The sequence below is a fragment of the Dromaius novaehollandiae genome, chromosome 21 (genome assembly GCF_036370855.1).
Source record: "Dromaius novaehollandiae isolate bDroNov1 chromosome 21, bDroNov1.hap1, whole genome shotgun sequence".
Lineage (NCBI taxonomy): Eukaryota > Metazoa > Chordata > Aves > Casuariiformes > Dromaiidae > Dromaius > Dromaius novaehollandiae.
This window is the reverse complement of record NC_088118.1, coordinates 4,312,916-4,338,414: the sequence shown is the minus strand read 5'-3', so window position 1 is coordinate 4,338,414 and position 25,499 is coordinate 4,312,916. Positions and strand designations below refer to the sequence as shown.

Below are 25,499 nucleotides of genomic sequence, written 5' to 3'. Positions count from 1 at the left end.
GGATCTGTCTCACCTAGCTTGAGACTTGTGCACCTGAGCTGGGCGAGGATGAAATTTGCACCGCAGGGTGCAACTCATGCAACCAGTTTTGGACGTGTCCCTCAGGACGAGACAAATCGTGCCCTCCGGGTGCCTCGTGCTCCTGCCACTGTAACGGGAGTCTAGACAAGCAGCTCAGGTGCAACCCTGACACAGCAGATCTCTAAATTGGGACGGGCGAATGCCACCACAGGACACTTACGGCAGTTCTTCTCATCGCTCATGTCCCCGCAGTCGTTATCGTTGTCACACTGCCAAATGCTGTTTATGCAGTTCCCATTGAAGCATCTGTACTGGTTCGGCAGACAGGTGTTTTCTGGTGCAAAGGGGAAAACAGACGCAGGCTGGCGTTAGGCACGGTGCCGCCCTCTCGGACCAGACGCCGTCCTTCTGCCAGCCCCGAGGGCGGTGGGCAAGGTCGTGCTGACCTCTGCAAGTGGCGGAAGCCACCACCTCCCAAGATAAGGCAGCCACAAGAACTGAGCACAGCTGTACCTTCCTTCACACAAGTGCTGTTCTTCATGACGTAGCCGTGAGGACAGTCGCACTTGACCTCCCCCGAAGGCAGCACGGTGCTGGAAACGCCCTCGGGACACTTGCAGCTTTTGCCGTTGTTGGACTTGGGCAAGCAGAGCAGGCTGCAGGGCTTGGCGATGCAGGCGTTCTGCCCTGGCGGGAGGCGAAGGGACACGGTCAGGACAGAGGGCTGCGAGACGCGGTGGGAAGCCCAGTTTTACCCATCGCCTCGCTCCCTGGGTTCAGGCCCCCGGCTAGGAGCCAGCTCGGCAGTGCCAAGCGCTGAGGCCGGGCTCAGAAGTGCAAAGAGCTTTCTGCTCCCGTGGAGATCGAGGGCCTTAATGGTCTTCCCGGTCTGTTGCGTGGTGCTGATTTTTAAAGCCCTTTGATGATCTTAAACCCATCTAAAGGTGATGCCAATCCCTTCGGTGATACCTCACGCAGGGGCTGCTGCAAGCCAAGCACAGCCCAGAGTGACGCCTTTTTTGCCTTTGCATGGAAAGGCCACGGTCTGTGACCGAGACGGGGAGGTACCATCACAGCACAGGGAGGGCCCGAAGTCCTCCGACAGGGAATATCCGTCATGGCAGCTTGGAAGTAGGAAGCGGTGCGAATGAAATGCCATCCTGAACAGGGCACCTGAGCGCTTAAAAAGCCCTGCAGGAAGGTGAGTACCTTCAGGCTCATTCAAGAGGAGATGGGACGACCTCGCAGCTTGGGAACTTGTGGAAATGGGGGATAAACGGATTTCCACACCCCGTGCCATGGGACCCATCCATCCAAGCGCTCAGCCTGTCACAGTATCCCAAGGAAAGATCATCTGCATGCACACTCAGTTACCTGTCGTCTTTCCTTTGTAAAATATCTTCATATCCATGATCCCGTTTAACCGCCCGACTAAAATCTCCATTCTTGAGCCGCTGGTTTTCGATGCTCTAAAAATGCTCAGCTGTGACCAGTCATTCCAGTAGATTTCGTTCTGAAACACAAGCTTTGCTCCTTAGTGCCAGGAGGCACGAGTGGAGCCACCTGGGAAGTGCTAGCCGGCAGTTATCTGGACTGGGACCATTGCAACACCCTGGAATCGCAGGGCAACGGGAGTCCACATGCTCCTCAAAGCTGAGGGCAGGAAGATGAGAAAGACTCAAAAGGGGATGTGCGCGCAAACGGGAGCAGAAGGCACATCTGCTGAGTCGCAGGCAGTCTGGGGAAGACACCGCAGTGCAGCTGCTTGGAAAAGCTGGGAGCCTGTTGGATTTCAGTCCCGGTTTGAGCTGCACCTGCCTGTTAGTTTCTGGGATTTGTCTGAACATGCCAGGAGCAGAAAACAAGCAAGCATCACCCTCTTACTCCCAGGAGCCAGATCCAGCGTGCTAAACGCTCCTCAAGCGCGAGCCCCACTGCCTAGGACCACGTATGCTGTGCGGGTCTCCATCTACTCAAAAAGAGACGCTGCATAAATACCTTAAACACAGCAATGGCGTAGGGGTGAGGGAGGCTGTCCAGGATCACGGATCTCTGGAGGCCGTTGAAGTCGACCCTCTCGATTCTGTCCATGTAGGCCTCTGTCCAGTAGATCCAGCGGTCGTCCACAGAAATGCCATTTGGCCACCGCACGCCCTCCGAAACGATGCAGCCGGCCGATGATCCGTCCATGTCGCTTCTGTAAATGCCGGGCCTGGAGTCTCCCCAGTCTGTCCAGAACATCAACCTGACAAGAGCCAGAGAGCTTACTAGAAACGGTAACACCACATCTCCTCAAAAGGGAACAGGTTATAAAGCAGAGATCTGAATACTTTCAATTCCCCGTCTCTTGCAAGGCGTGTCTTTGGAAAAGGAACTTTTTGCTATTCAAGCCAACGCGACCGGGAGGCCTACAAGCAGCAGAGCGGCGTACTTAGGTGGCAGTTTGTGCGGTGCAGATGTAGCTGCAGGTGACCTAGCTTTAAACTGCTGTGCTTAAGGGCTTGGAGTGATGCAGGCAGCGCAGCGCGAGCTGCAGAGGCTGCTGTTGAGGCGGTTGCTCTGCTCAAACTGGCTGAGCAAACAGGGCTAAAGGCAGCTCAGGTTTGTCACTGTTGTCACAGCAGTGGCCGTGGCAAAGACTTATTCAAAAGAGGCGTAACTCTCCTTCGGTTCTTGAATTTGTGTGCAGTGCAACTCCTCACATACCACCACAGCTTCCTCCACTGACCAGACCAGTTCTACTGGCAGGAAAAATTATTATCAGGGGAAATGTGCGGGTAGGAGAACAGCAGTTTGATTGAAATAGAAACGGGCTCCCAGTCTCGGACTATCTCCCAACTATTCATGGCGATCTCTTGCTTACCCTTCTCTGGGAACCAGAGCGAGGGCTCTGGGTCGTTCCAGTATCGAGGAATTTAGCACAGTAAGTCGCAAGTCTCCATCTGGATTAGCAACCTAGAGTAATAGCAAAAAAGGAGGGGTGTGTTCACTGCTGGCAACAGAGAGAGCAATTGCACTGTTTAACGTTACATGACTTTCCGCGGCATTTAAATACAGCTCCCTAATAAAATAGCTATCCAAAATATACAGGCACAAGGAGCAGTTACCTTAAGGCAAGTGCTAAAAGATGATAGGCCTGGTTTATTTATTGCTATTTGTATGTTAGTGAATGAGTAACTGGCTGTAGCAGCTCTCTACCACAACCCATTCTAGCCCCGTGTACTGCAGGACATAGTACAATCTAAAATAGCTTAATTGCAGGTAAACTACTTAATGAGCTGTTGGCTTTTTCCCCCCATTTCTACTGCTCACTTTGGCCTCATAAACTGATCTCAGTTCAACTACGCAGGGCTGAGCAGCACCATACCCTGTTTGCATGTAGGCCCCGTAAAGTGGAATACCGTGCACGGGAGGAGGGTCGGTGGTCAGCGATGCCACACCAGCAATAACAACTCAGGGCAGCATCCAGCTTGGACACACCGATGCAAATGCATCTTTCTAGCACCGGCGATTGTAGACTTACCTCAATTTTAGGAATCCCGGCATTGACCCAGTAAAGCAATTGACTCAGAGGTTCAAAGGCCAAAGCCTCCACTGTTTCCAGCCCAGTGCTTACGATTATTTCTTGCCCAGAGCTGCCATTGAGACAAAGACGCTAAAAAAAAATAAATAAATAAAATAAACAGGAAACTCAGCCTCAAGGTTAGCACACTCAGGTGTGCAAGACAAGCCTTAACAGAGAGCTCACAAATGAGAAATACCTCAAATAAGTGCTCAGATTTCAAAGCACTTATGTAACAGCTCCATTGCCCTGCACCTGTGTCCACAGTGCAAGGTGATAATGACACAGGTGACAGGAGGCCGGAGCAGCGGCAGGAACAGGAGGAATTTTTGGCTAATAACACTGGGGTGAAACGCTAATGTGGTGCAGGGTGCTGTTCTCGGTGTTCATTCACAGCCAGACTCTGCAAAGTGCTCGGCACTGCCTTTCCGAGTCTCGGCCGAGTAACGTGACCGAGGCCAAGGGAGCGCCGTGCCTCTGCTGGAGGCCGAGTTGGTGAGCGGCCGCGCAGGGAGGGATGCTCTCGCTCCCCGGGCACACGCGTATTCCAGGCTGGGAGCTCAAGCCGTGGAGCTCTCCCACCTGGCTGAAAATAAGTGTTTGTTCTTGCCTTTTAGGAACTTTGTTACAGCATTTTAGAAACATAAAAACCACTGAAAATTAATGGGAAATCATTGGATTGAGGTGCATGTATGTTAGGAAAGGATCTGGGGTCAACCTGGTCAAGATGGGTCTTCTAAGATAGGTTGCGTATGTTCAGTCGTATGACAATGACCCTTATGATATGATATATGTTATGATAAGATATATGATATGATGTGATGCAGTCTGAACTCGAGCTGTGCTTTCCGCTGGAGGACCTAGGTCACCCAAACCTCTGAGCGACCCGGCGCAGACGGTGCCCTGCTCACCTGTATAATGTCGAGGGTGACATCGGCCCAGTACAAACAGTTGTGGTCGTAGTCGAAGTCGAGGGCCACTGCCCCTCGCAGCCCGGCCAGAGGCAGCTCCTCGCTGACGCCCGAGGAGAGGTCGTACCGGTGGATGGAGTAGCGGGTAGCGTACAGAATAAACTCATTCTCCTCTGCCAGAACAAGGGACTTGTTGTATAGAAGCCTCTAGCTTTTTAGGTTGCTCAAGGGGTAAAAAGCAAATAACAGGTATTTCCCCCCCAACAGTATGATTTAGCACCTCAGCGTTACTGAGGCAAAGGCCCTTTGTCTCAACAGGATTAGGTTAATTAGAAAATGCTAATAGGCTCATAGGGTCCCCTTATGCCCTCATGTGACAGGAAAACACTACTGCTATTGTCTATTGCAGAGGGTTGCAGGAGGAGGCAAAAATGGCAAAAACTGCTTTGACTGTTTCCTTTTCACATTTGCATTCTGCCAGTTAAAAACAAAATACCAATCTCCTGTTCCTCAAAATGCTCATAAAAAAGGTGCAAATGATGTAAGCGTTGTGAGTCCCAGGGGACACCTTTCCTGCAGTAAATATTCCTGGGTGGTTTTTGCGCGGACTCTAGCGGAGCGGGACCCTCACCCAGGACAACGACTCCCGGCATTAGCACGCCACCAGTAAATTCCAGTAATGCTATTAACGAGTAGCACTAACGTCAGTAACGCTGACGATGCATCCCTACGGAGATACCAAACACGTACTGTACACGAAAGCGGTGTTTCTGAATGCTATCAGCAAGCGCGCTGGGAACGCAGCACCGCACAGCCCAGGCTGGTAGGGGCTGCAGGTTTATCCTTCAGGCAGCAGAGCAATTTGCAGCATGACCAGCACGGCTCTCCAGATAGCTCAGGAGGGCTCAGAGGGTGAAAAACGTTGTCGATTCCTAAGCTCAGAGGAAAACTAAACACTGCACTGGCGTGGATCCCAGCAGAGGGGGAGTTCCTCCAGGTTTCGTACCTGGATTATCTATTGCCCCCGTAGGGTCCTGCTCCCCGGGAAAACCACCTGCATCTCCAGCGGCTGCTGGAGCCAGCGCCGCGCTGCCGGTCAGCCGCGGCTCACAGCAACCTCTTCCCTTTCGCGTGGTGGCATGCTAATCACGCTGCTCATGACGGAAGATTAAATTAAAGCCTTAATGAGCAGAATGCAAATAACGTTGGCAGCACACGGGCACGAAATCCTTTCGGTGCCTCGGACGTTTTGAGAGGAGAAGGAAGGGGAAGGAGGTGCTGGCGTCCGCCCACGCCTTGCAGGGCACGCGCGGGTCGGCACGGATGGCCAGCCCCTGCCCTGGTCCGGTGCCCCACGCCTGTCACTGAGCCGCACGCGGTGGCACATCTCAGGGTAGTATCTGCAGATGGGTTTCCCTAGACAGGGCAGGAGATGATGTTGGGTTTTGGGGGTTTTGGGTTTTTTTTTTTTTTTTTTTGCTGATTAAGGCATTTTAGCTGCTGGTCTGTAGATTCTCTCTGGGAAGCCTCCGGGAATTTGCGCCTGGTCCCTCAGGCACCAGCCAAGGACGTTGTGAACGAAGGCCTGGTGGCCGAGGTAATCCCGCACGCACTCACCAGCCAGCGGGCAGGGCACCAGCTCCCCTTCCAGCCGCGACTCGATGTCTCCGCCTGCGCACGTGTCCCCGGAGATCTTTCGGTAGCTGCAACACACACAGCCGGGCAGTTTACTCCAAGAAAACTCAATGCAGCATCATGAGCAGCTAGGACAACCCGCTGGTTCTTAATTTCAGACTAAGTGTTGCTCTGTATGTCTGCACATGCATTCCTTTCACTGCCACTTGTGTGGTTTTTAACACCTACGGCATAAATCCCAGCGTTTAGAAGAGCGGGTTCTTTTCCCAGGTATAACAACATACCCACGAGTCTTCCTGTACGTTGAGCCAACGGGGCAAGGTACCGGCGGGTCATACAGCTTTCCAGCAAATTCAGGGTCAGGGACGCAAACTTCTAACGCTAAGTCCTCGCTCAGTTTAAAGCCAAAGTCACTGCCAAGAGAAGAATGGTGTAAGGGGGGAAGGGAAAGAAGGGACAAATGCACCACACTAGACTATATACTCTCCTCTATTTTTGCAATCAAGTTTTAAGAACACAAAGTATCTCAGAAGGCCATTCATTTATTATCAATATTTAGCTGAATAATAATGTCTTACAGCCAGACAGCTTTTTCCATTGGGACATTACAAAAACACTGTGCAAATAAGCTTCCTAGTGACCAAGCAGAATAGGGTAAATGAGGCAGCAAGCCATACTGGAGCCAGTACTCCCTGAAGGTCTGGCTTCGAGCCCCAATTCTCCCGCTAGCTGTCTTATTTCACTGGGGTGTCCCTCAGTTTTCCCAGCTGTAAAATGGATGCTACAATGCTTTTGTTCTTTGGAAAGTGCTGTGGAAAAGGTTATGTCAATCTGACTTTACAGACACTCCAGGGCTTTGACTCTAAGGCAGAAATTAGCTGCCACCAGCCTAATTCCTGGTCTAGCCATGAGGAGCCAGATTCCTCTTCAGTCTGTTTCTAGGCGTCTGCAGGGAGGTCTGAAACTCTGTCCTTAACTGCAGGTACTGGGCACTCTAGCAGTCTGCCCTTGAGCTCTGCTGAAAGCCCAGTCCCTGAAAAGCAGTTCACTCAGTAACCCCAAACCTCTGCATTCGACTGCCAAAGCAAGGCGGCTTAATCCTGACAGCTATGCAGCTTTGGGAAAGTGTAAATTATAACAAAATGATATAGCAGGAGCAGTTGCATTGCTGCAGCTAAAGGGTCACTAAGCTTTTTAGCAGAAGATCTCTACATGTGATGGGAAATTGTCCTCCATCATTTGAAGGAAGGTGATGGATTAACAATACCTTGCTCTTCTATAGAACCTTTCAGAGGCTCCCATACAGCTCTAAAGACATTAATTAAGTCTCATGCCCCATTATTAATGAAAGGATGTTTTCAGTCTATTTAGTTTCCTCTTTGCTATAAAATCAAGCAGTGATAAAAAGAGCTAAGTAAATTGGACGTTTGTTCGCTTTGTGCGATTGGTCACAGATATTTATCTCAGAATTACAATCCAGACTAAAAGAAATTAATTGGTATTTACCATTCAAAGTCTTCCCTTGTACAAGAGCAGTTGGAGACCATGACAGGCCTGTCAAAATCCTCCCCATTGAAGCACGTCGCATGAGGAGTCCTCCTTTTGAAAACGGTTTTATGCCCCAGTAAACACTCATTGCCTCGCTCATCGGAGGGTGACCACAGCTTGTAGTCGTTTTCTGTGCAAGGGACCCCTAAGGTAAGCGGCAAAGTTGGGTTAATGAAAGGCACCGTCCTTGCGGTAACCAAGACTGAGGATTTAAAAGCAAGCGAGTCTCTGGTTTCCCTCGGCTCGGAGGGAGGAGGGCACCGGGGCACCCCGGCCGCAGCCCCAGCGCTCGCAGCCGCGGGAAGGGCAGCGGCTGCCCGTGGCGGAGGGCAGCAAGCAGCTCCGGCGCGGCCGCAGTGCATCTCTAATGCCTCATTTAAATGGAGCCATTCCGGTTACCAAACAGATCTGTTTCTAACGAACTGTCAGGGGAGTCAGTTAAAATTTTAGTGAAGTAAATTCCTCTGCTGAGTTTAACTGCGCTTTGATTAAAATGCTGCCTCGCAATCAAAGCTGAAATCGGTTATAAAACATTCATAGGCGCATGCCTTCAGAAGGGCTTTCTTTTTCTGTTCCGTTTCCCTTTTAGCAAATCCCTCGGTGCCGGGGGGGTTGGCAGGAGCACAGAAGATGTGAGTGCCTTCAGCAGCCATCTCCATGTGGACTGGAGCCCCGAGGGACGCGGGACCGCTGGGAGAACCGCAGAGCCCCAGCCCCGGCAGGAGATGCCCTGGCAGGTCCGGCTGCTGCGGAGGCGTCCTCGGGAGAGGACGGGCTGGTAACAGGGCCTGAGGTCGGCTCCTGGCTCCCGCGAGGGAATGGGACTGCGGGCAAGAGCTACGGAGGTGTTTCAGCTCTGGACTCCTGCTTAGGCATCGAATCTCCCGCGCTCTTTGGTGGGAGTCTTAGAAGAGCCTTAGGTGATGACGTGCTTTGGATCGCAGCCTGGGTCTCTAGGTCACTTTGGGCTTCTGAGAACCTCTCCTCGACATCTCACCCCACTCCTCCTCACTGTAAGACCTCTGGAGATGATACGTAAAGGTCTTAGCTGCATCCACAGTCTTGCTGGGGGGCAGTGGGGATGGGCTGTTTTCCACTGAATGCCTATTTGCGTGTTTAAAGTGTAAAGGCAAGGGGGGGAGGCAGGACGGCTGCCGCAACCCCGTGTCAGCCGAGGGCTCCGTCGCCCGTCCCCTTACCTAGCACGTCGGTGGTGTTGATCTGCAGGATCAGCCAGCTGTGCCCGTTCTCTTTGTACGAGCCAAAGATAGTGAATATGGTGCTTTTCTCCCCCGGCTCGGTAAGGAGGCCGTACACAAACACCGGCTTCTCTGAGAAAGTGAATGTTTTCCAGGTTTCCCCTTCGTTTGTGCTATACCTGGAGAAAGAGGATTGGGAGAGTCACAGCGGGAAAGTCCTCAAGTAAGCCGAGGACTCGCTCGAGCCCACCGGCTGCACGCTGCCCCGGAGGACGCCTGGGCCCCGCCGCGGGGCTGCACCGTGCCAGGTAACTTACTTGAGCTGGTCGGTCTCGGTGCCTTGCGCGATTGCCACCAGGATGCCACCATGATCCCCCCAAGTGTAGTAGTGGGGCCCGGACAGCGCCTGGGGAGGGAAACAGTGGCAAAGGGAAGAAGCCCAGAGCAGGAGGACAAGGGGTGCCAGAGCATCACACCCCTCCAGGTCTGGCTGCAGAGACCCTGACCCACTCAAGCATGTCAGGAGGACCTTGACTTAAAGCTTAGCTCACGCTCATCAGAGCTATGCTGAATTAAGGGCAAAGCTTTGCTGGAAAGCGTGCTCTGTCAGAAATGCGTCCTGACCCCTGCTAACGTTTCAAGTGGCTCGGGCTGAGCCAAATATCTGGAGGCACTAGAGATTCAAGTGTTTATGGGCCAACATCTGTTGTCAAGAGCAGTCAGCCCAATTTCTCTAAATATATAGCTGTGTTTAAGAGCAGAACTGTATCTTGGACTCTCCTTCTCATGTGTTGTATGCTAGTGTAAGAACTAATTGAAAGAGTGCCGTTACATGAAACCAGAATCGATCTCCCCCTCTTTAAGTCTGCAGCTCTTGTCTACAAAGCTTTCTGAACGCTCATCAGGGACTTGCTGCCTTCTAAGACTGCAGATAAGTTTTGTTTTTCAGTCTGCAAGGTTTTTTAAACACTGAGAGATAAATGAGGCCATGGCAGGCAAACACCACTCCCTGGAGACAGCTTGCACAGCCACCCCCAGTAAGAAAACTGTTGTATTTCACACTCACCTCCTGCTCTAGCTAGTGACCACCGACACAAAATCACCCCTTTGCTTTCCTATCTGGCGGGCTCAGCGCAGCTCAGGATGAAAACAGAAATTGCGAACGTGCTCGACTCTGCTAGTAGTACACACTAACGCGCTTGGGGACGTTCTTGCAAAGGGCACTGCATATAATGTTTCTTTCTTTTTGCATTTTGAGACCGTATGAGTGATCTGGAGGCTAGTAAGCCTCCAGCCTGCTTTCAGCAGCTGCTTGCCAAAAACCACGAGGAAAAAGCTGTATTACTATTTCACAGCTGAAAAATGACAGCGCTGGGTCATTCCGCACCTCCGCTCAGCACACAAAGAGGCCGAGTAACTCAGGAGCCCGGCACTGCTAACTGCAGGATCGCCTTTCCTCCGCATATTTTAATTGCACTTCTAAAGAAAACTGTCTGCGAGCCCGGGGAGGTTTGGGCATGAAAGCCTCCGCTTTCTGGATATGCTTCCCCGGCGGTACGCGCTTCCATCTCGCGCAGTAGCCCCGCGGAGGGAGATGCCGGGTGCCCCGGCCTCTCCCAGCTGCAGCCCCGGTGCCGGGCAGCCCCTGCACCACGCCGGGCTCTGGCAGCCGCCGGACCTGCGGCGTGTCCCCAGCGCCGCTCCAGCCGCCCAGATGTCAGCCCAGACCGCGCAGCACTTACTGGGAGGAAAAGGCGGCCGTTGAATTCACAGGATTAAATAGCTTACAGATGTTGAAATCCCATATTACACTCGCATCAGAACGCACAGGCAGGCCACAAATGCCGCTGCAGCCCAGAACACCCACTTAGTAAACAGCATCCAGCTCCCCAGAAACTGAGAGCAACATCTCATTTTTCTGGAGGATGCCAGAGGCTTTCCAGACACTCCTGCAGGAAGGAGGTCTGGGGTTGGGGTGCCTGCCTTTGAGGAGCGAAATCCCAGAGAGAAAAACAGGTAAACGGCCCGGTGCCAGGCAGGCCTTACCTCTCTCCACCTGGCTCCAGCGCTGCTCGAGACGTACACATTGGTTTTCTTTGCCATGTTCTTGCCAATGGAGCCTAAGAGAATGAGAAAATCCCTCCCCGTGAGGTATACGAAGCGATTACCTAAAATGAAGCCAGCCAGCTCTAAGCTGTTTTTCTCAGTGAGTAAAATGACAATGATCGAGGAGCTGATTTTTCCTAGTATAAACCAATTCCTGTCTATTTTAAAGACTATTGCAAGTTTTAAAAGCAGCTGGGGAGAAACATATGGCTATAAACATGATAAAATAAAATGTGCTCTCGGTTTTGCAAATGTTCCATAAATTGTTTTCTGCAATAAAATAGCGAGACAGACATTAATTTCTGTACTTGTAGGAAACCCCTCACTTGGATAGTGGCAGGAGAGAGGAACAGGCTGAAAATGGGAAGGTTGCTAATGTCACTGTGGTGCAGTAAAACGTACATGTCGTGATCACTGTACCGGGACTGCAGATGAAAAAGAGATGGCAAAACACACATTCTGATTCAATTTTTATAAACTCTCTGTTTTTACTACTTATACAGGCTGGATGCTGCCACGGTCTTAACGTCCTCTGAACAACGGGCCCTGCAGCCCGCCCGCGGCTCCGAGGAGGAGAGCCGTACCGGTGGCGATGATGAGTCCCGGCGCCGACTCCTTGGAGAGAATGGGCATCCTGCGCAGCTGGAAGTTCAGCAGCTGGCTCAGCCGCTGCGCCAGGTGCAGAGAGCAGCCCTGGGAAGCCTGGAAAAGCAAAGCGCTTCGGCGTTAGCCCTTCTCCCTGCGTTTGCCTGCTCCCCTGTCCCATCCGGTCCGGCACTTACCTCGCAGCTTATCTTTTCGCCGTAGCGCGTGTACGCCGGCGGCTGCAGCAGCTCCCAGGTGCCCCCCTTGTCGAAGGTGATGACGGACCGCATGTTCTCCTCGCTGAACGAGCCGTTTATCAGGGTGGCGATGTAGACACCCCGCACGCCTTCGACCCGGTGGAAGTCTGCAAAAGGCTCGTTGGCGAAATACCTGCAAGGACATGCACGCGTGGTACCATCAGTGCCAGGCCTCGACGGGGAAAGACTGCGGATCGAGGGAATACTTTGATAAACAGAGCAAAAAGCTCCTAAAGGAGACTTTGGACAATATTCTTCTTCCCCCCAGCCAATTACACTGATCCCAGCCTTCAAACGCTTCAAAGCCCCCCACGTGTTGCTCCAGGTACGATGAAGAGAGATGACAACATGACTTCTACCACCAAGCCACGCAGCCCTGAGGCCCTATCACAAGTCAGTGCCTCCTGTTACCTGACTAAGGTGTCACTGCCCGCTCCTCCTGGGCTGTAGTAGAGTATGTTTTCTAGAGACAGGGAGAACTTCAGGCCTTCTGCTTCCGAGATGTAGAGGTTGGTACGGTTGTTATCGTGGCTGACGCACACAAACACCTGGTCCTCGGATGCATCAGCGATGTAATACTCCTTTGGGACGTAAATTACAGACATGCAGGCTTTATGTGCGTAGGTACGCAAACAGGGTTTGTTTACCGGTTGATTTAGTGTTTCCTCTTAGATAGCTAAAAGTAATTCCTCCTTCCACTCTTTTTTGTTTTTTTCCACTTGGCAAGCACGTACCTTCTCTCTGCTTTTTCCCTTGCACTTCTCTACCAGAGATCTCCATCTTCTGCCCTCCCCACCTCTCCTCAAAGCCCAAATCCCTGGTAAAGCCCCCCCAGAGCAGCTCAGCGCTGCAGCATCCTCAGCACCCTTCCCGCGCGGCCCGGCTTGCCCAGTCCCATCGGTGCCGGATCTCCTTCTGGCTGGACCCGAAGCGGGTCTAGGGCGTCTCGCAGCGGGAAACACACCCTGCTTGGCTGCCAAACGCCCAGCACAGCGCCAGGGCTTTCCTCCCTCCCTGCCCGCCTGGGGAAGCCACAGCACGTCTGGATACACCTCCTTGCTGGAGGAGCATCGCAGACTTTGTAAGCCTTGGCTGTCCCACTGGGCATCCTCTGTCTGCAGGAAAGACAGACGTTTTGGGCCAGCTTGTGCTGGTGGAACCAGCGTACGCTCAGCGACCGAGCGCCTCGTGCCACGGGGAGGCTCTTATTTCTCCAAAAGCAGAGCCAAGGTAGGAAGCAGCGAGATCAGCCCCGCTCTGCAAATCTAGGCTTTGCTCCCAGCCACCGTCACTAGCTTGGGAAGAAGCCAGAGGCTGTCTCTTTGCAGAGAGGCGCCTACCCAAGTCAATACTAGCCCAGAATAGTCCCTCTGCTCCTTCGAGTACCTGTCGTTGTGGCAGGTACATGATTCACTTGAATAAAGTTACTTTTGCTTAAACCATGAGGTCGTTTTTGCATTAGCTTTCGCTCTGTCGCAACGGGGCCAAACCCGAGCCGCGTGTGGGGTAAAACGAGGGTCCTTCCAAGCTCTCACTATCGTGGTGAGACGCAGAACTGCCCTTCACATGCGAGGGTGTCCTTGGCCAAGGACAAGGTAAGGAGGTCGTCTTGGAAAACCCGACTTACCTTAATTGGATGCTTGGTCACGAACTGGGCCACTCGCATCGGCTTGCGGTTGAAGGACACCCAGAGCTGCACCGAGGCCGGCTGCGAGCTGCCTGATAGACGCTGCACGAGAGCAGAGGGAAGCGTGAGGAACGGGCTTCATCCCCGAAATCGCACTAGGTCTCCCAAAACAGCTGAAAGGCAGACTGGGGCAAACCCACAAGCCGCGTGGCCGGGAAGCAAGTAAGCACGCACACCCCCGGCCCCTGCTCAGCACCAAAGCACAGTGCCAGAGCTCAGCCAAAAAACATGCAAGAGGGATGCAGCTCCCTTGCAGGTGAGGGCACAGTGCAAAAGCCCTGGGGCTATTAGGAGGAAGCACAGCCGCTCGCTCCTATCAGCACAAGTGTGGCCAGTGCTGGGGAAAGGGAGAGAAGCCTTAGAAATCCCCATTCTCACGTAGTCCTACACAAGAACCTGAACCCCTTGCAGCTCATCCTGGCCACTGCTGGAGACACCAGCACAGGTCAGGGTTTCTGTGTCTTTAAGTAGCTGATTGTGCTTATCAGCATCCTGGAAGCTGGAAAGGCTGGCTCCCGGCTGATTAGCATCAGGTAAACAGGAGCTTTCCTCCCACTGTCCTTCCTGCCAGGTCAGGCGGAGGTAAGAAGGCTGATTTTAATTCCTCCTTTTTCTGCGTAGCAGTTTCTGTGCTTTCCTTGACATTTTTAATGATTTGAGGCAATTAAAAGGCACCAGTGTTGAGGGGGGAAAAAGTGGGGGCAACATTTTTCACATGGGATGCCTATGGTAAGAACCTAAACCCAGATTTAGGCTCCAAAAATAAGTGGCCTCATTTTCCCAGGGTCTGTATTGCTAAGCAACCGGGACTCCCACAGAAAGGAGCAGAAGTCAGGAGGCCTCTGCGCGGAGACGCCTGCCCCGGGCTCCCGCGCCGAGCTCTCACCCAGCGCGACCGCGGCCAGAGCCGAGGCTCGATGCAAGGCGCCCGGTCCCCGACACAGGGATATCTGGGCATTTCAGCTCCAGGGCTTTTCAGCCACAAGATCCAGCCAGGCTAACTTCCCTTCTCCCAGGGAGGAGGAGAATCCCCAGATCTAGTTCAAGCTTTAAAGGGTGACGATTTTTCAGTCCTGTTTCACGCTCCTAGGGCTCTGCCTCCTGAGTCGGGCTTTTGCATGGGGCTGTTTCTCTGCAGAGACAGATACCATCCTCCGCATTTTTACCTCACACCAACAGTAAACCTAGATAAAATCTTCTCCAAACCACAGCAGGCTTCAGATTAGGCAAAATGCCAGGCTGACGGGCTCTAAAATTTGCAGACTACCTGCAGGAGATATCTTTGAGAAACTGAAAGCTCTCCTCAAACACATCCTCTGTTAACTACTTCAGGGACAAGCAGTGGTCAGAGCTAAGTGTCTGCAAACCACTGAATGGTTTAATGGCAATGGACTTGTTAAAAAAGACTCGACAGAAGCAACGGGGGGGGGGGGGGAAGGGAGGGGGAGGCAATGCATGCATCTCCTAAAAAAAAAAAAAAATCCTTAAATTTTAGGATGAACACAGCAGCCCTCCCCAGTGTACTTTCCCTGACCACCTGCAGAGGACTTTCCCTCAGTGAAAGCACAGATAAAGCGCTCGATGTGGTCCTTCTTTCAGATGTGGTCCTCTTTTCAGCTGGCCAACAGCTTCAAAAAGAGCTGGGGGATTAGATTGCAGCAGAATAGAAAGACGGCCTTTATTCACGCACATCCTCTTTGCTTAGGAAAGCAAACTAAAAAGCCAGCTCTCTTATCAGACTGCAGTAAGCTAGGCTGTTCGGGTCTGGTCCATTTTTGACTGTAATCCCTTGTGATGAGTGGTCTCCCAACCAAAGCGCTGTCAAGGCCCTTGGCCTGTCCCGTCGCTGCCACCCCGTGATCCTCCGCCTTGCCTTTCCTCGCAGGCACCTTTCGTTTTTACCAGGGTTTCAGCATCTTGCAGCCTGACCTACTTCTGCCCAACCTACTGAAATCAAGCGTACGAAAGTGCTGCTGCTGCCAGCGCTGCCGGGGCGGCGGGATCTGCAGGTGCTGCTCTCCCCAGCGCAGCGCGGGCCAGGCGAGGCCGGCCGGCTCCGACAGCCGCCAGCACCAACCACACGGGCGTCTGCGGGCCGCGTGAGGGACAGGCAGCAGCATCACCCTCAGGAAAGGCTCCCGTCGCGGCTCAGACACAGGCCCCGGTTCGAGGCCGCGCTGGCGACGACAGCTCCGTATTAACGGGCTGCTTTGTTTGGCTTCCTTTAATCTGCTCATCGAGGGAGAGCATCGGGCCCTCGGCGCGCTGCAGCTAGATTCCTTCCTCAGGACGGTCTGGGTTGATAACAGAGCTTGCGTTTGGCCTCCAGAGCTCAGAGGAAGTGCCTCTGCTTTTCTCCTAGCTAAGCCTGACAAAATATGGTTTATCGGAAAGGGCCATCCCAGTGACACAGGGAGGAGCTCGAGAAGGCTGCTGGAGCGTCAGGCGTCATCCTCGGCAGTGACTGACTCCATTGACACTTACCGCAGCCTTCGTGGCGAACAAGTATTTGTCCCTGAGCTGGAAGTCTTCAACGTCTTCCAGGATTATCTCTTCATTTTCTCGGGTTTGGAAGAAATCAGTGCTGCGAATGACAGTCGAAGCCCCAGAAGGTTCGTGCCGCTCTATGTACACTGTATTTGGCTTATCGAAAGGCTCTACACCCCTGGGGGAAAAAAAGAAAAAGAAGGCATTTTATTATCTGCACACTGACCTGGCAATGCAGAAGGTACCGACAAGCAAAGCACTGACAAGAGACGGGGTCAGCGTGCAAGGAGCGGAGAGGACGTCGGAGCACCCTCGGTGCTTGTGCGAGGAGCACAGCTTGGCTCCGAGTCAGAGACCAAGCCGTGGGGAAGGAGAAGGTTCTGCATCACCTCCCGGAAATTTGGAAAAGCCCTAGGAAAGAGGGACCAGATCTGATTTATGGAATGCAATGGAATATATGCGTGGGGGTGCCCGTACCTCATTGTTTTATCTGGATCTCTGGGTTTCTTGCATTAGCTAAAGTCAGGAGTGATTGGTCTGGAGATCTTTCAAACTCTGATTGTTTAGTTATGTCCCTTCTTATGTGACCTTGCAGATACGAGCTGTAAATCTAGATGAAACTGCAAGTTTGAATGCTGCAAGGCTTGTGGTTAAACTACAGAGATGGTGGGGATAAAGAACAGAAGGGGAGCTGAGCACCGTCCTTGCATGTCAGAGGCAGCTGACTTGCCAGAAGGCAATTTCCATGGAGGCCGGGAAAGATGGTGAGCCTGGGACTAGCGGTTTGGCCAAGGGACGAGTCCCTGCAGCGTCTCGCCCGAGGGAGCCCTAGGACTCCACCACGCCAGTACACGGAGAGCTAGACACGGCCCCGAGCGAGGGTCTGTCTCAGGCAGCTTTAGCAAGGTGGTGACGCAGTGCTACTGTAATATGGCTTTTAACACGGCAAGGAAAATAATCTGCTAGGTAGAAGCCCCTGCCCTCTATTTTGGCATGTAACCGCCTTTACCAAGGCCAGGCGAGATGGTAGAGAACGGAATATTGCAGACTGTTTTCTAAAGCTTGGCTACAACTGACATGACCAGGCAAAAGAAACCACCAAAACTCATCGCCTAGTCAGTCGGGGGGCCACCAGCGAGTGTCTGTGCAAGCTGAGAGCAGGAAGTGGATGGGCAGGGACTGATCTCGAGGGGCTTTGGGCAGGTCACATTAGAGTCCAGATCCCACCTCCGTGGAAGCCTAAGCCCTGGTCTTAATGGCAGTGGCAATGCAGAGTCTCCTGCAAAGAAGAGTAAAACGCTCCCTGCAGATCGGCCTCTCAGATCTCGGTTATAACATCCTTCCGCAGATAGATAGGCATCAGCACACGTCAGAGCAGCGCGGCGCTTGGAGGCAGAAAGGAAGATGGAAACCACGTCTACCCGGGAGAGCAGCACAGTCCCGGGACCACCCAAACGGGGGGACGCCTGGCTCCCTGCCCACGCTGCCACGAGAGCCCCGACCCAGCCCCATGTCCGAAACATCACAGTGCCTCTCAGCCCTCCGGGTACGCGCTGCCGCAGGGGCTGCGGCCAACGCAGCGGAAAGCAAGCGTGCGCCCGACACCCTTCCCTCGGCACCAAATCCCCATGAACGGTCTCTGCTGCCCCGCTGGGGACACGGTGAAGGAGAGGAGAGGGACAGCGCTGCAGCAGAGGCTGGTACCCAGCTCCTTGCTTCGTGCAGGGCAGCAAACGAGGCAAAGAGCAAAGAGCTGGGTGCTGCAAGGGGACGCCCGGGGAGACGGAGGCTGGCGGTAACACAAAGGCGCAATACAAACCACGAGAACGACTTCACGTGCTCCTGAATCATTATCCACGTCCGGCCAAAATCATCTGATTTCCAGAGCTGCAAGTAAAAAGATCAGAGAAACCAGTGGGCCGTGCGTCCCGCAGCCACGCAGGCCTGGGTTATTTCCAAAGCTTGCACAGCCGAGAAGGCCTCCTCCACGACAGCAGACCTCGGGCAGCAGGGGCAGGCTGGCTGCAAGCACACTGCAAAGCCGCGTGCTGCTTCCACGACGCCTTTTCACACGGCAGCTGCCTGGAGCAACTGCAGACTTTCCAGCTACAGGAGAATAACACGAACACGAGATGATTTCCCCTCAGTCTCCTACCACGAGGATTTCCCACTGCCCGTCGAGCCACCCGGCTTTACGCTAGCTTGGAAATAGAAATAACTTTTTCTAATGTACTCGCAGAGTGCAAGAGCATGGGCAAATATCCGGGCAGAGCTGCCTCCCTCTCGGAGCCGATTACAACGCCAAGCACAGCAGCACGGTGTTGCTGCAGAGCTGCAAGCCTGCGTAAGGCAAAGTTCACGGGGAGAGATAATATCTTCTATTGCGCCAACAAAAACTGTGGGGAAAACACACAAGCCTGCGGGCACATCAGCCCTTCTCCAGACCCCCTCTTCAGAGGGCCTGTGTGCCCGAAAGCTGCCCTGTTTTTCCCAAGCACTGTGTTGACATCTGAGTTGCCGTTTTTGCAGCTCATTCTTGCTGGTAGGAACGTACGGCCGGCCAGACTCCAGCTGCAACGTCCAACCTGACAGTCCGCTAAAAGAAAGGCACTGCTCGTGGCTGGCTCTGTCCCGGTCAGGAAGGCACCACGCAGCCAGGCACAAAGCCGCCAAAGGTCACTGCTGCCGTCGCTGGCAGTGCTCTGCTGTGAGTTACGACCAAAATAGTCTGGGGAGACTGATGAGGCCAAGGAGCAGCGCACATGAAGGACCAGCGCACATGAGGGAAAAGGGAGAGGGAACTTTTAAAGCAGCGGTCCTGCAGATACAGTACTCCTGGCTGCACAAGAGGTCAGTAAATAGACAAATAGTCCGAGAAGAGAAACCCTCCATGGCAGGGTCTAGCAACGCACAAACCCGCAGGACTTTCCAGGACAAGCAGCGTGGCCCTCGGCACCCTGTATAGGAGCGAGTAGCGCTTCAGGAGTAACACGGCACCAGGAGAAAGCTAGCACTTGAACACAACAGCCATCACCGCCTTAGGGAAAGAGTACGGACGGCAAGGGGAAGAGCATCATCCCGCCGGCTCCGGACAGGAACGGCACGCTCCCGGCAGGCGACCGCGGCAGCCGCCGGCGCAGCCCTCCCGCCTAGCGAGACGTGCTCACCTGCTTGTTGGGGTGCGAGCGGTCGAAGCCCAGAAGCAGGTTGGGGCTGCGGCTGTGCAGGAGGAGGTCTGCCGCTCTGAAGGGAATGGAGAAGCCCTGAACGGTGTGGCAGAAGTCGGTGGTGATCCAGAGGTACGGGACGAAGGCGTCCACGAAGATGTACTGGGAAGAGAGGGAAGGACGGGACATCAGGGCAGGGCCCAGCCTGGCAGGCGGCTAAGGAAGACGCGAGCCCTCGGGGAGCGTTCGGGAGGGAAAACGCCGGAGGGGAGGAATCTGCCGCCCGCTCCGTTGCTTTGGCCTGGCTTTGGAGGGGGGGGATTTCCACGAAGGGGAGCGTGACGGCCAGCCTGGTCCCGGCGGTAGGACTGCCCCTGCTCCCCGAGCAGGGCGGCGGCAGCGCGGGGGCCGCGGGCCGGTCCCCGGCCTCCTCTCACCCTCCGGTTGTCGGCGGGGCTGTGGTAGAACTGCGCGATGGCCACCTCGCTCGTGTTCCCGCTGCCGAAGCCGAATCGCTCCGAAATCTTTTTAAAACTCTTCCCGTAGTCATAGGACACGTAAACCTGCAAAGGAGCAGTTGCAGCATGAGAAGCACTGAGGGCTGGTTCCTATTCTGGCTCTTCCTCCTCTTTATTAACATTTCAGCAAAGTGTTGGGGGGGGGGGGCAGGTGAAAGAGGCCCCAGAGCAGCAGGATAAGGAAGGACAAAGCCCACCCTCCTTTCTCAGGGGCAGCAGGAGCCGTGGGGGCCCGGGGCAGGTGAGGGAAGGCAGGTCCTCCGTAAAGGGACAAGACGAGGAGGTGCTACGGCACACGGGGCTCCTGCACTGTGCACAGACCGCGCAGCGAAAGACCAGGCGATAAAAGCCTGAGGCAACACTGGGCGGAGGCAGGGATGAGTCGCTGTCACGCAGCCTGGAGCTGGTCAGAAGAAGAAACCAGCGATCCTCGTCTGTCCCCAGCCAGAACCAACGCAAACACGGAAACACATGCCAGCAGCAAACATACCCAAACAGCTGTCAGGTTGCTCAGGTGACGGGGAGGGACAGCGAGCTTTCCCCCGGGAGGCCGTGGGTGCAGCCTGGCCCAAGGCAGCGGCCCTGGCGCTTGCGTCGGGCATTGCACGGGGCTCCAGGGCTGCCCGGGGGCCGAAGCAGCGCGAGGGGCGGCTTGTGCCCGCTCCGCGTGCAGGGCAGCATCCCCAGCGGGGCAGGACACTGCCCACCCGCGGGCGGCAGCTCACGGACCGCATCGGCTATTTTTAGGGATATCTGTCGGACTGACTCCAGCCTGAGACGGCAGGAGCTATCACCGTGCTGCCCCGGTGCCACAGTCCGTGTGATGCTTTGCAAAGGGTCTCGGCCGGTTTCCTTCTGGGCCGGTGTCCACCCGCCAGCAACCCCAGCCCTGGCAACCTCCCCGGAGCCGCCGGGATGCCTGGGGCTGGGAGAGCAGCGTGTTTTCCAGGCGCAGGTCAGGGCACAGGGCAGGGGCCAGGCTGGCGGGGCTGCGCTGTTACCGTCGCTGCATCGCTCAGCAGCTAAAGAGGGCAACTCCCTCCCGAGCCACCTCCCGGCAGCATCACGCGTCTTTAGATTCAAGGGGGCCGTTTTTAGCAAGCAAGAGACGAGGCACCACAGCAGGACGTGCAGGAGACTGTCTGAAATAGGCGTATAGACCACTAGAGAGAGCCTATATTTTTTTCCTACCTCTGAATTCAAACTCACGGGCCTTGCTTTTACCTTTTGAACATACAAAGAAGGGCAAGGGGTATCGCTAAAGGGCCGCGGAGGCGCCAGCATCTCCGCTCGCGCAGCAGCCTTTCGGACGCCCCTGGGGACCGCCGGATCGCATACTCACGTCGCTGTTCTTGGGGCCCAGCAAGGAGAGGCTGTCTCTAGCCAAGGCCACGATCACGTTGCTCTTCTCTCCCGCCCAGTGCACGACCATCTGATTGTGGGAGTCGTTGAGGCTGACCTGCAGCGCGGGCGAGAGCGGCAGCGAGCCGTGAGCCGGAGCCGCTCGGGAGCAGCCGTCCCGGGAGACGCGCGGTTCGGGTGGGGGGGACGCGGGAAGCGCAGAGGCAGGAGTTGAACGGTCAAGGAGAAAAAAAAGCCCGCGGACATTTGGCGTCCAGGCTTTGCAAATCTCAGAGGAGGCTGCACAGGTCGAGGGACGGGCTCTCGGCCAGATTAGGAAGAGCGTTAGAAACAAGCCCCTGTTTTCCGCCCAGCCTTCTCCCGCGGCTTTAACCCGGCTGCTGCTGTCAGCCGTCCAGGGCCGGGCAGCGAGGAGCAGGAAAGGTGGCCGCCCTCGCCCCGGGCCTTGCTGCGCGCCCGGAGCAGCTACCCAGCGGTGCAAGTTAGGAGGAGTCTGGGGGGGGGGGGGGTGTCTGAGCATCACCCTGCCCAGCCACCGAGGGGATGCTGGGGAACCGCGTGGGTCTAAAGCGGGTAGTGTCCCTCCTAGTTTTCCTCGGAGCAATAGGGTCTGGGAGCGGGTGAGAGCAAAACCCACAACCCAGGAACAAGACGTGATTTCACATCCAGCCTGAAAAAGAGACGGGCCAGGCAAAAAGAGAATCACCTTTTCTACAGCTCTCTCTTTCGTACCAAGAACATGATCTGCTTTCCAAAACATACTGAATCACACGCAGTACCATCATTCCCCCGTGCACAGGTTGTATCTGGCAGCGCCTGAACAAAGCAGGTCGCGAAGGGCTGGTTTCTATGGTTGAGCCATCGCGGGAAGCGGCGGCGGGAGCTGAGGGCGCAGGAGCTGCTCGGCGCTGACCCCCGGCTGCAGCGGCCGCTGCCAGCGAGCAGGCACTGGGAGCCGGGCCCGGGGGGCTGGTGAGCTCGCTCACCCCAGCACCGTCGCTGCCGAAAGCCCCGCTGAGCAAGGACCACTGCCCGGGGCCTGCTTTAGCCTCCCCCCCCCCCCCCACTGCGCAGCAAATAAAATGTGTGGAAAAACAAGGTCTTTATTCTGGGGAAGGTTGGGGCAGGAGGGGAGCAAAACAGACGTCTTCAAATCCCACTTATGTAATAGGTTCATGCAAGGGGGGGGGGGGGGGGGACAAAAAACCAAGCAGCCGGTGCTGGCAGCAGCCATAAGCAGCACCGGGGTGGCATGGCACGGTCCCCGGCGTCCCCAGCCGTGCCACCGCTTGCCGGGTGGGCGGGCGACCCCGGCACCGGGCCCTGCCGCAGCACCCGGCCGCAGCGCGCGGCAGAGATTTAGGTCAGCAGCGGCTGCAGAGCGAGCAAGCGGCAGCCTCGCGAGTGCCAGCGGCAGTGTCTGGGGGCGCAGGGAGAGGGGGCTGAGACGCAGGAGCTGGCGATGCGCAGCCACCGGGCCCGCGCACCGCCCCGGCCCGAAATCCCAGCCAGCCTGGTGCTCCGCGTGCCCTCTGCCGAAAGCAGACTGCGCGGGCTCGGGCTCGGATGCGCACATCAGCTGTTCTGCGTGCAGCGTGCTCCTGCCGACTCCCGACCTGCTGGGGATGAGGCTGCTTGTTTTACACAAAGAGCTACGTTTTATTAATTTCTAAGGAGTTCTGCTTGTATTTTGGGGGGCAGAGGAACAGTGAGGGGCAGTCAGTTGTTGTGTGCTCAAGAGGGAAGCAAGCAACCCTGCTGAGCTTCTCTTCTTAGGGGAAGACCTCCAGGAGGAAGATTTTCCCAGTTCCCCTAAGGAAAGCCGAAGTCTAGATGTGCCTGTCATCCTCTGAACACGTCTGCCTCAGGTCCCCTCAGCCAAGATCGGTTTGTCACCAACTCCACTGCATTTTCTGTAGCACTTTGTGTTTTTTTTCTGCAAGAAATGTGATGCCAGGACAGTAACAAAGGCATAAAACCCAAGGGACTCCTACTCTTGCCTTGCTTTGAACTCAACAAGCCTCTAAAGCTTTTTTCGGGGCCTAGAGGACATTGTCAGTCAAAGCAAGGATGGAGCCAATCAAGCCCAGCTGGGGAGAAGGCCAGGTGGAAGGGGCAGCCTGATTAGCCCTGGGGGCACAGCTGGGCTCGTTATCCCCAGGAGCCAGGTGACCCCAGGGGAGCCCAGCCGTGGCTGAGCTCTATATAGGGGCCAGACAGGGCTGGGGCAGGGTTTGGTTCCTCAGTAGGAGGGAGGAAGGCTGCTGCAGTGTGCTTGGGGGCTGTGTGCAGCAGGAGAGCTTTGGAAGGGCTCCAGGTTACTGCACTGGGCCTTTTTTTTAGGGAATTGAAGAAGTTGCCCAAAGGATGCCTTGTTTTGTAAGTGTTGGGGTTAGGAGCCCCATGTGTTCTTCTTAGCCAGTATTAGGCATCCCTGGAGGTGGAGACCACCATCTGCAGCTAATGGTCTCGTTATGCCCCTCCCAAAGTTTTGTAGGGACCTGGCTGGAGCTGGGCTACGGAGTGAGGTGCTGGGTCTTTGCTCTCCAGGTAGCTGTGCTGGCTTGTGCCCCAGGTTAACAGTGTCTGATGTCCTGTTGACCAGGATGCCTGCTGTGAAATAAGTTTTAAAGATAGCTTTGAATTATGGCTGTTATTATCCCTGACACAAGCAACCCTGCTCTGCTTGTGGCGATGAGGCTGGTGCAGCAGGTGTTGCAAAGTGCTGCACCTTGCTTAATGGGAGAGACCTTCCCTGTAAACTGGCTTAATCTATGAGCAGGCAATGGCTCTTGCTTAATGGAAGCAGTATTTAGTGCAAATTCCACTTAATGTGGATGTTTTTTGGTCTTTGCCAAGTGATTAAGTGTATATGAAATATGCACAAAATTCTAATTTGTCCTCCTAATATGTGAGGTGCCAAATGAAGTCCAGGAGGGGAGAATTAGAGCCAAGACATAGCAGAGGCTGTTTGCATCTGCAGTTAATGTAGTTAATGCTGCTAGCTTGGCTCAAGGGTTTTTTTTTTTTCCTCTTAACAGTGACTTCTCTTAAATGGAGCAGCCACTGAAACAGGATGAGAAGATGGTGACTGGAGCCAGCGTCACGTCGGAGGGCACTCCAAAGCAGGTACTTGCTCTCGGAGGGTTTCCAAGGGACATAGCACAGGTCTGGGTATTCCCTTTCTAAGAGGGCATGGGGGGAAGGATATTTTTAGGAGTCCTGAGGCAAGGTAAAGGGCTGAAACAGTTGCACTGCCTTGTGAGGTCTGCTGAGGCAATGGCTCTGCGCAGAGGTGGCTGGGGTGTGCGTGCTGCAAAGCTCCCGCAGAGCGGGGGGAGATGTGCTGTGCTCTGGTGTTCCTCTGCGCGGCCGAGCAAAGTTCAGCGCTTGCAAAACCTGTGTGCAATAGTCCCTTCCTGGCAAGTACCTCCTAGCTGCTCGCGCCAGGGGTTGAGAAGCTACAGGCAGGGCTTTAGCTCGGCCTCGGCCCAGGCCGTGCGCTCCTGTGGCGAGAGTCTCTGGTTTGGCAGCGTGTGTGACAAACCACAGTGCTAGTTAAAGCTTTGGGCTCCAAAACAGCGCGGGCTGGCCTGAGGATCGCTGGCTCCAATGTGCACACCTCATTCTAGCTACTGGTGCTGGCTGCGGGTGGGCTAGTCGGGAATATCTCGGACCCCTCCGTCATCAGGGCTGTAAATCCCTGCCTTTGAGGCACCAGTGCGGCTGAGCTGCTCTGTGCAGGAAGCTTCATTTCCCCATGCAGATATCACACCCTTCAGCTGTGATGAACTGCAAATGAAAATATTACACATTTGCTGACTTGTAATAATGCCTAACACCCAAATGTAATGACAAGTATTAGGACACCATTAGGGCTATTCTTGGTACTGAGTGGGCTTAGGAGCGAACTGTGTGTCTGTGGGTTTATCCTGCCATGAATTAGCACTTGAGCTATGTGACCTGGGCCACAGGATGGGCCTAGGCACCCACTGTTAACAAAGAGGTGATGGGGTGAGAACATTTGGCTGCAAAGGCTCAACACTTTGCAAACTTGAGCTGTGCAAGAAAAGATTCCCAGGGATCATTCGTATTTTGCCTGTCCTGGTTTTATGTAACTGAAAACGGGAGGCTTCAAAACAAATGTAGTTCCTAAATATTGCCTGAGTAATTAAATAATTGGCTACTGCCATGGCTTGACAAGTGAGTGTGCTGGAGTGTAAGGGCCTGTGTGGCTTTGAATGGCTGCTGACACTTTTAGTGTTGCCTATGGCTTGGATCTTGCTCCAAGAGGAAATGAGCTCAGTGGTGCTGCGTTTCTAGGCTTTGTGCAGGTGCTGGGGGCTCCCATCTAGTTGAACTTTTCATCTGAGATGAGTGAGGCAGGGCTGTGGCATGGGGCTGGGGCTGCTCGAGGGCAGGAGCTGCAGGTGAAAGCTGATGGTATCTGGAGG

General features: G+C 54.6%; 1 protein-coding gene across 2 annotated transcripts in view; it reads right to left on the bottom strand.

Annotated features, from left to right (window-relative positions):
- Positions 1-25,499, bottom strand: part of SORL1 (sortilin related receptor 1) — a 53,518-nt gene that overhangs the window by 21,784 nt on the left and 6,235 nt on the right. For both annotated transcript variants that reach the window (XM_064524281.1, XM_064524282.1), the window contains exons 2-23: positions 21,026-21,142; positions 19,603-19,728; positions 19,166-19,327; positions 17,818-17,885; positions 15,996-16,176; positions 13,452-13,553; positions 12,236-12,405; positions 11,765-11,957; positions 11,567-11,684; positions 10,923-10,996; positions 9,194-9,282; positions 8,877-9,055; positions 7,636-7,822; positions 6,414-6,542; positions 6,112-6,197; positions 4,495-4,667; positions 3,545-3,676; positions 2,885-2,976; positions 2,020-2,266; positions 1,396-1,534; positions 535-708; positions 242-355 (exon numbers count right to left, since the gene is read on the bottom strand). In XM_064524281.1, coding sequence (XP_064380351.1) covers positions 242-355; positions 535-708; positions 1,396-1,534; positions 2,020-2,266; positions 2,885-2,976; positions 3,545-3,676; positions 4,495-4,667; positions 6,112-6,197; positions 6,414-6,542; positions 7,636-7,822; positions 8,877-9,055; positions 9,194-9,282; positions 10,923-10,996; positions 11,567-11,684; positions 11,765-11,957; positions 12,236-12,405; positions 13,452-13,553; positions 15,996-16,176; positions 17,818-17,885; positions 19,166-19,327; positions 19,603-19,728; positions 21,026-21,142 — 3,052 coding nt within the window. The remainder of the gene's footprint in view (positions 1-241; positions 356-534; positions 709-1,395; positions 1,535-2,019; positions 2,267-2,884; positions 2,977-3,544; positions 3,677-4,494; positions 4,668-6,111; positions 6,198-6,413; positions 6,543-7,635; positions 7,823-8,876; positions 9,056-9,193; positions 9,283-10,922; positions 10,997-11,566; positions 11,685-11,764; positions 11,958-12,235; positions 12,406-13,451; positions 13,554-15,995; positions 16,177-17,817; positions 17,886-19,165; positions 19,328-19,602; positions 19,729-21,025; positions 21,143-25,499) is intronic.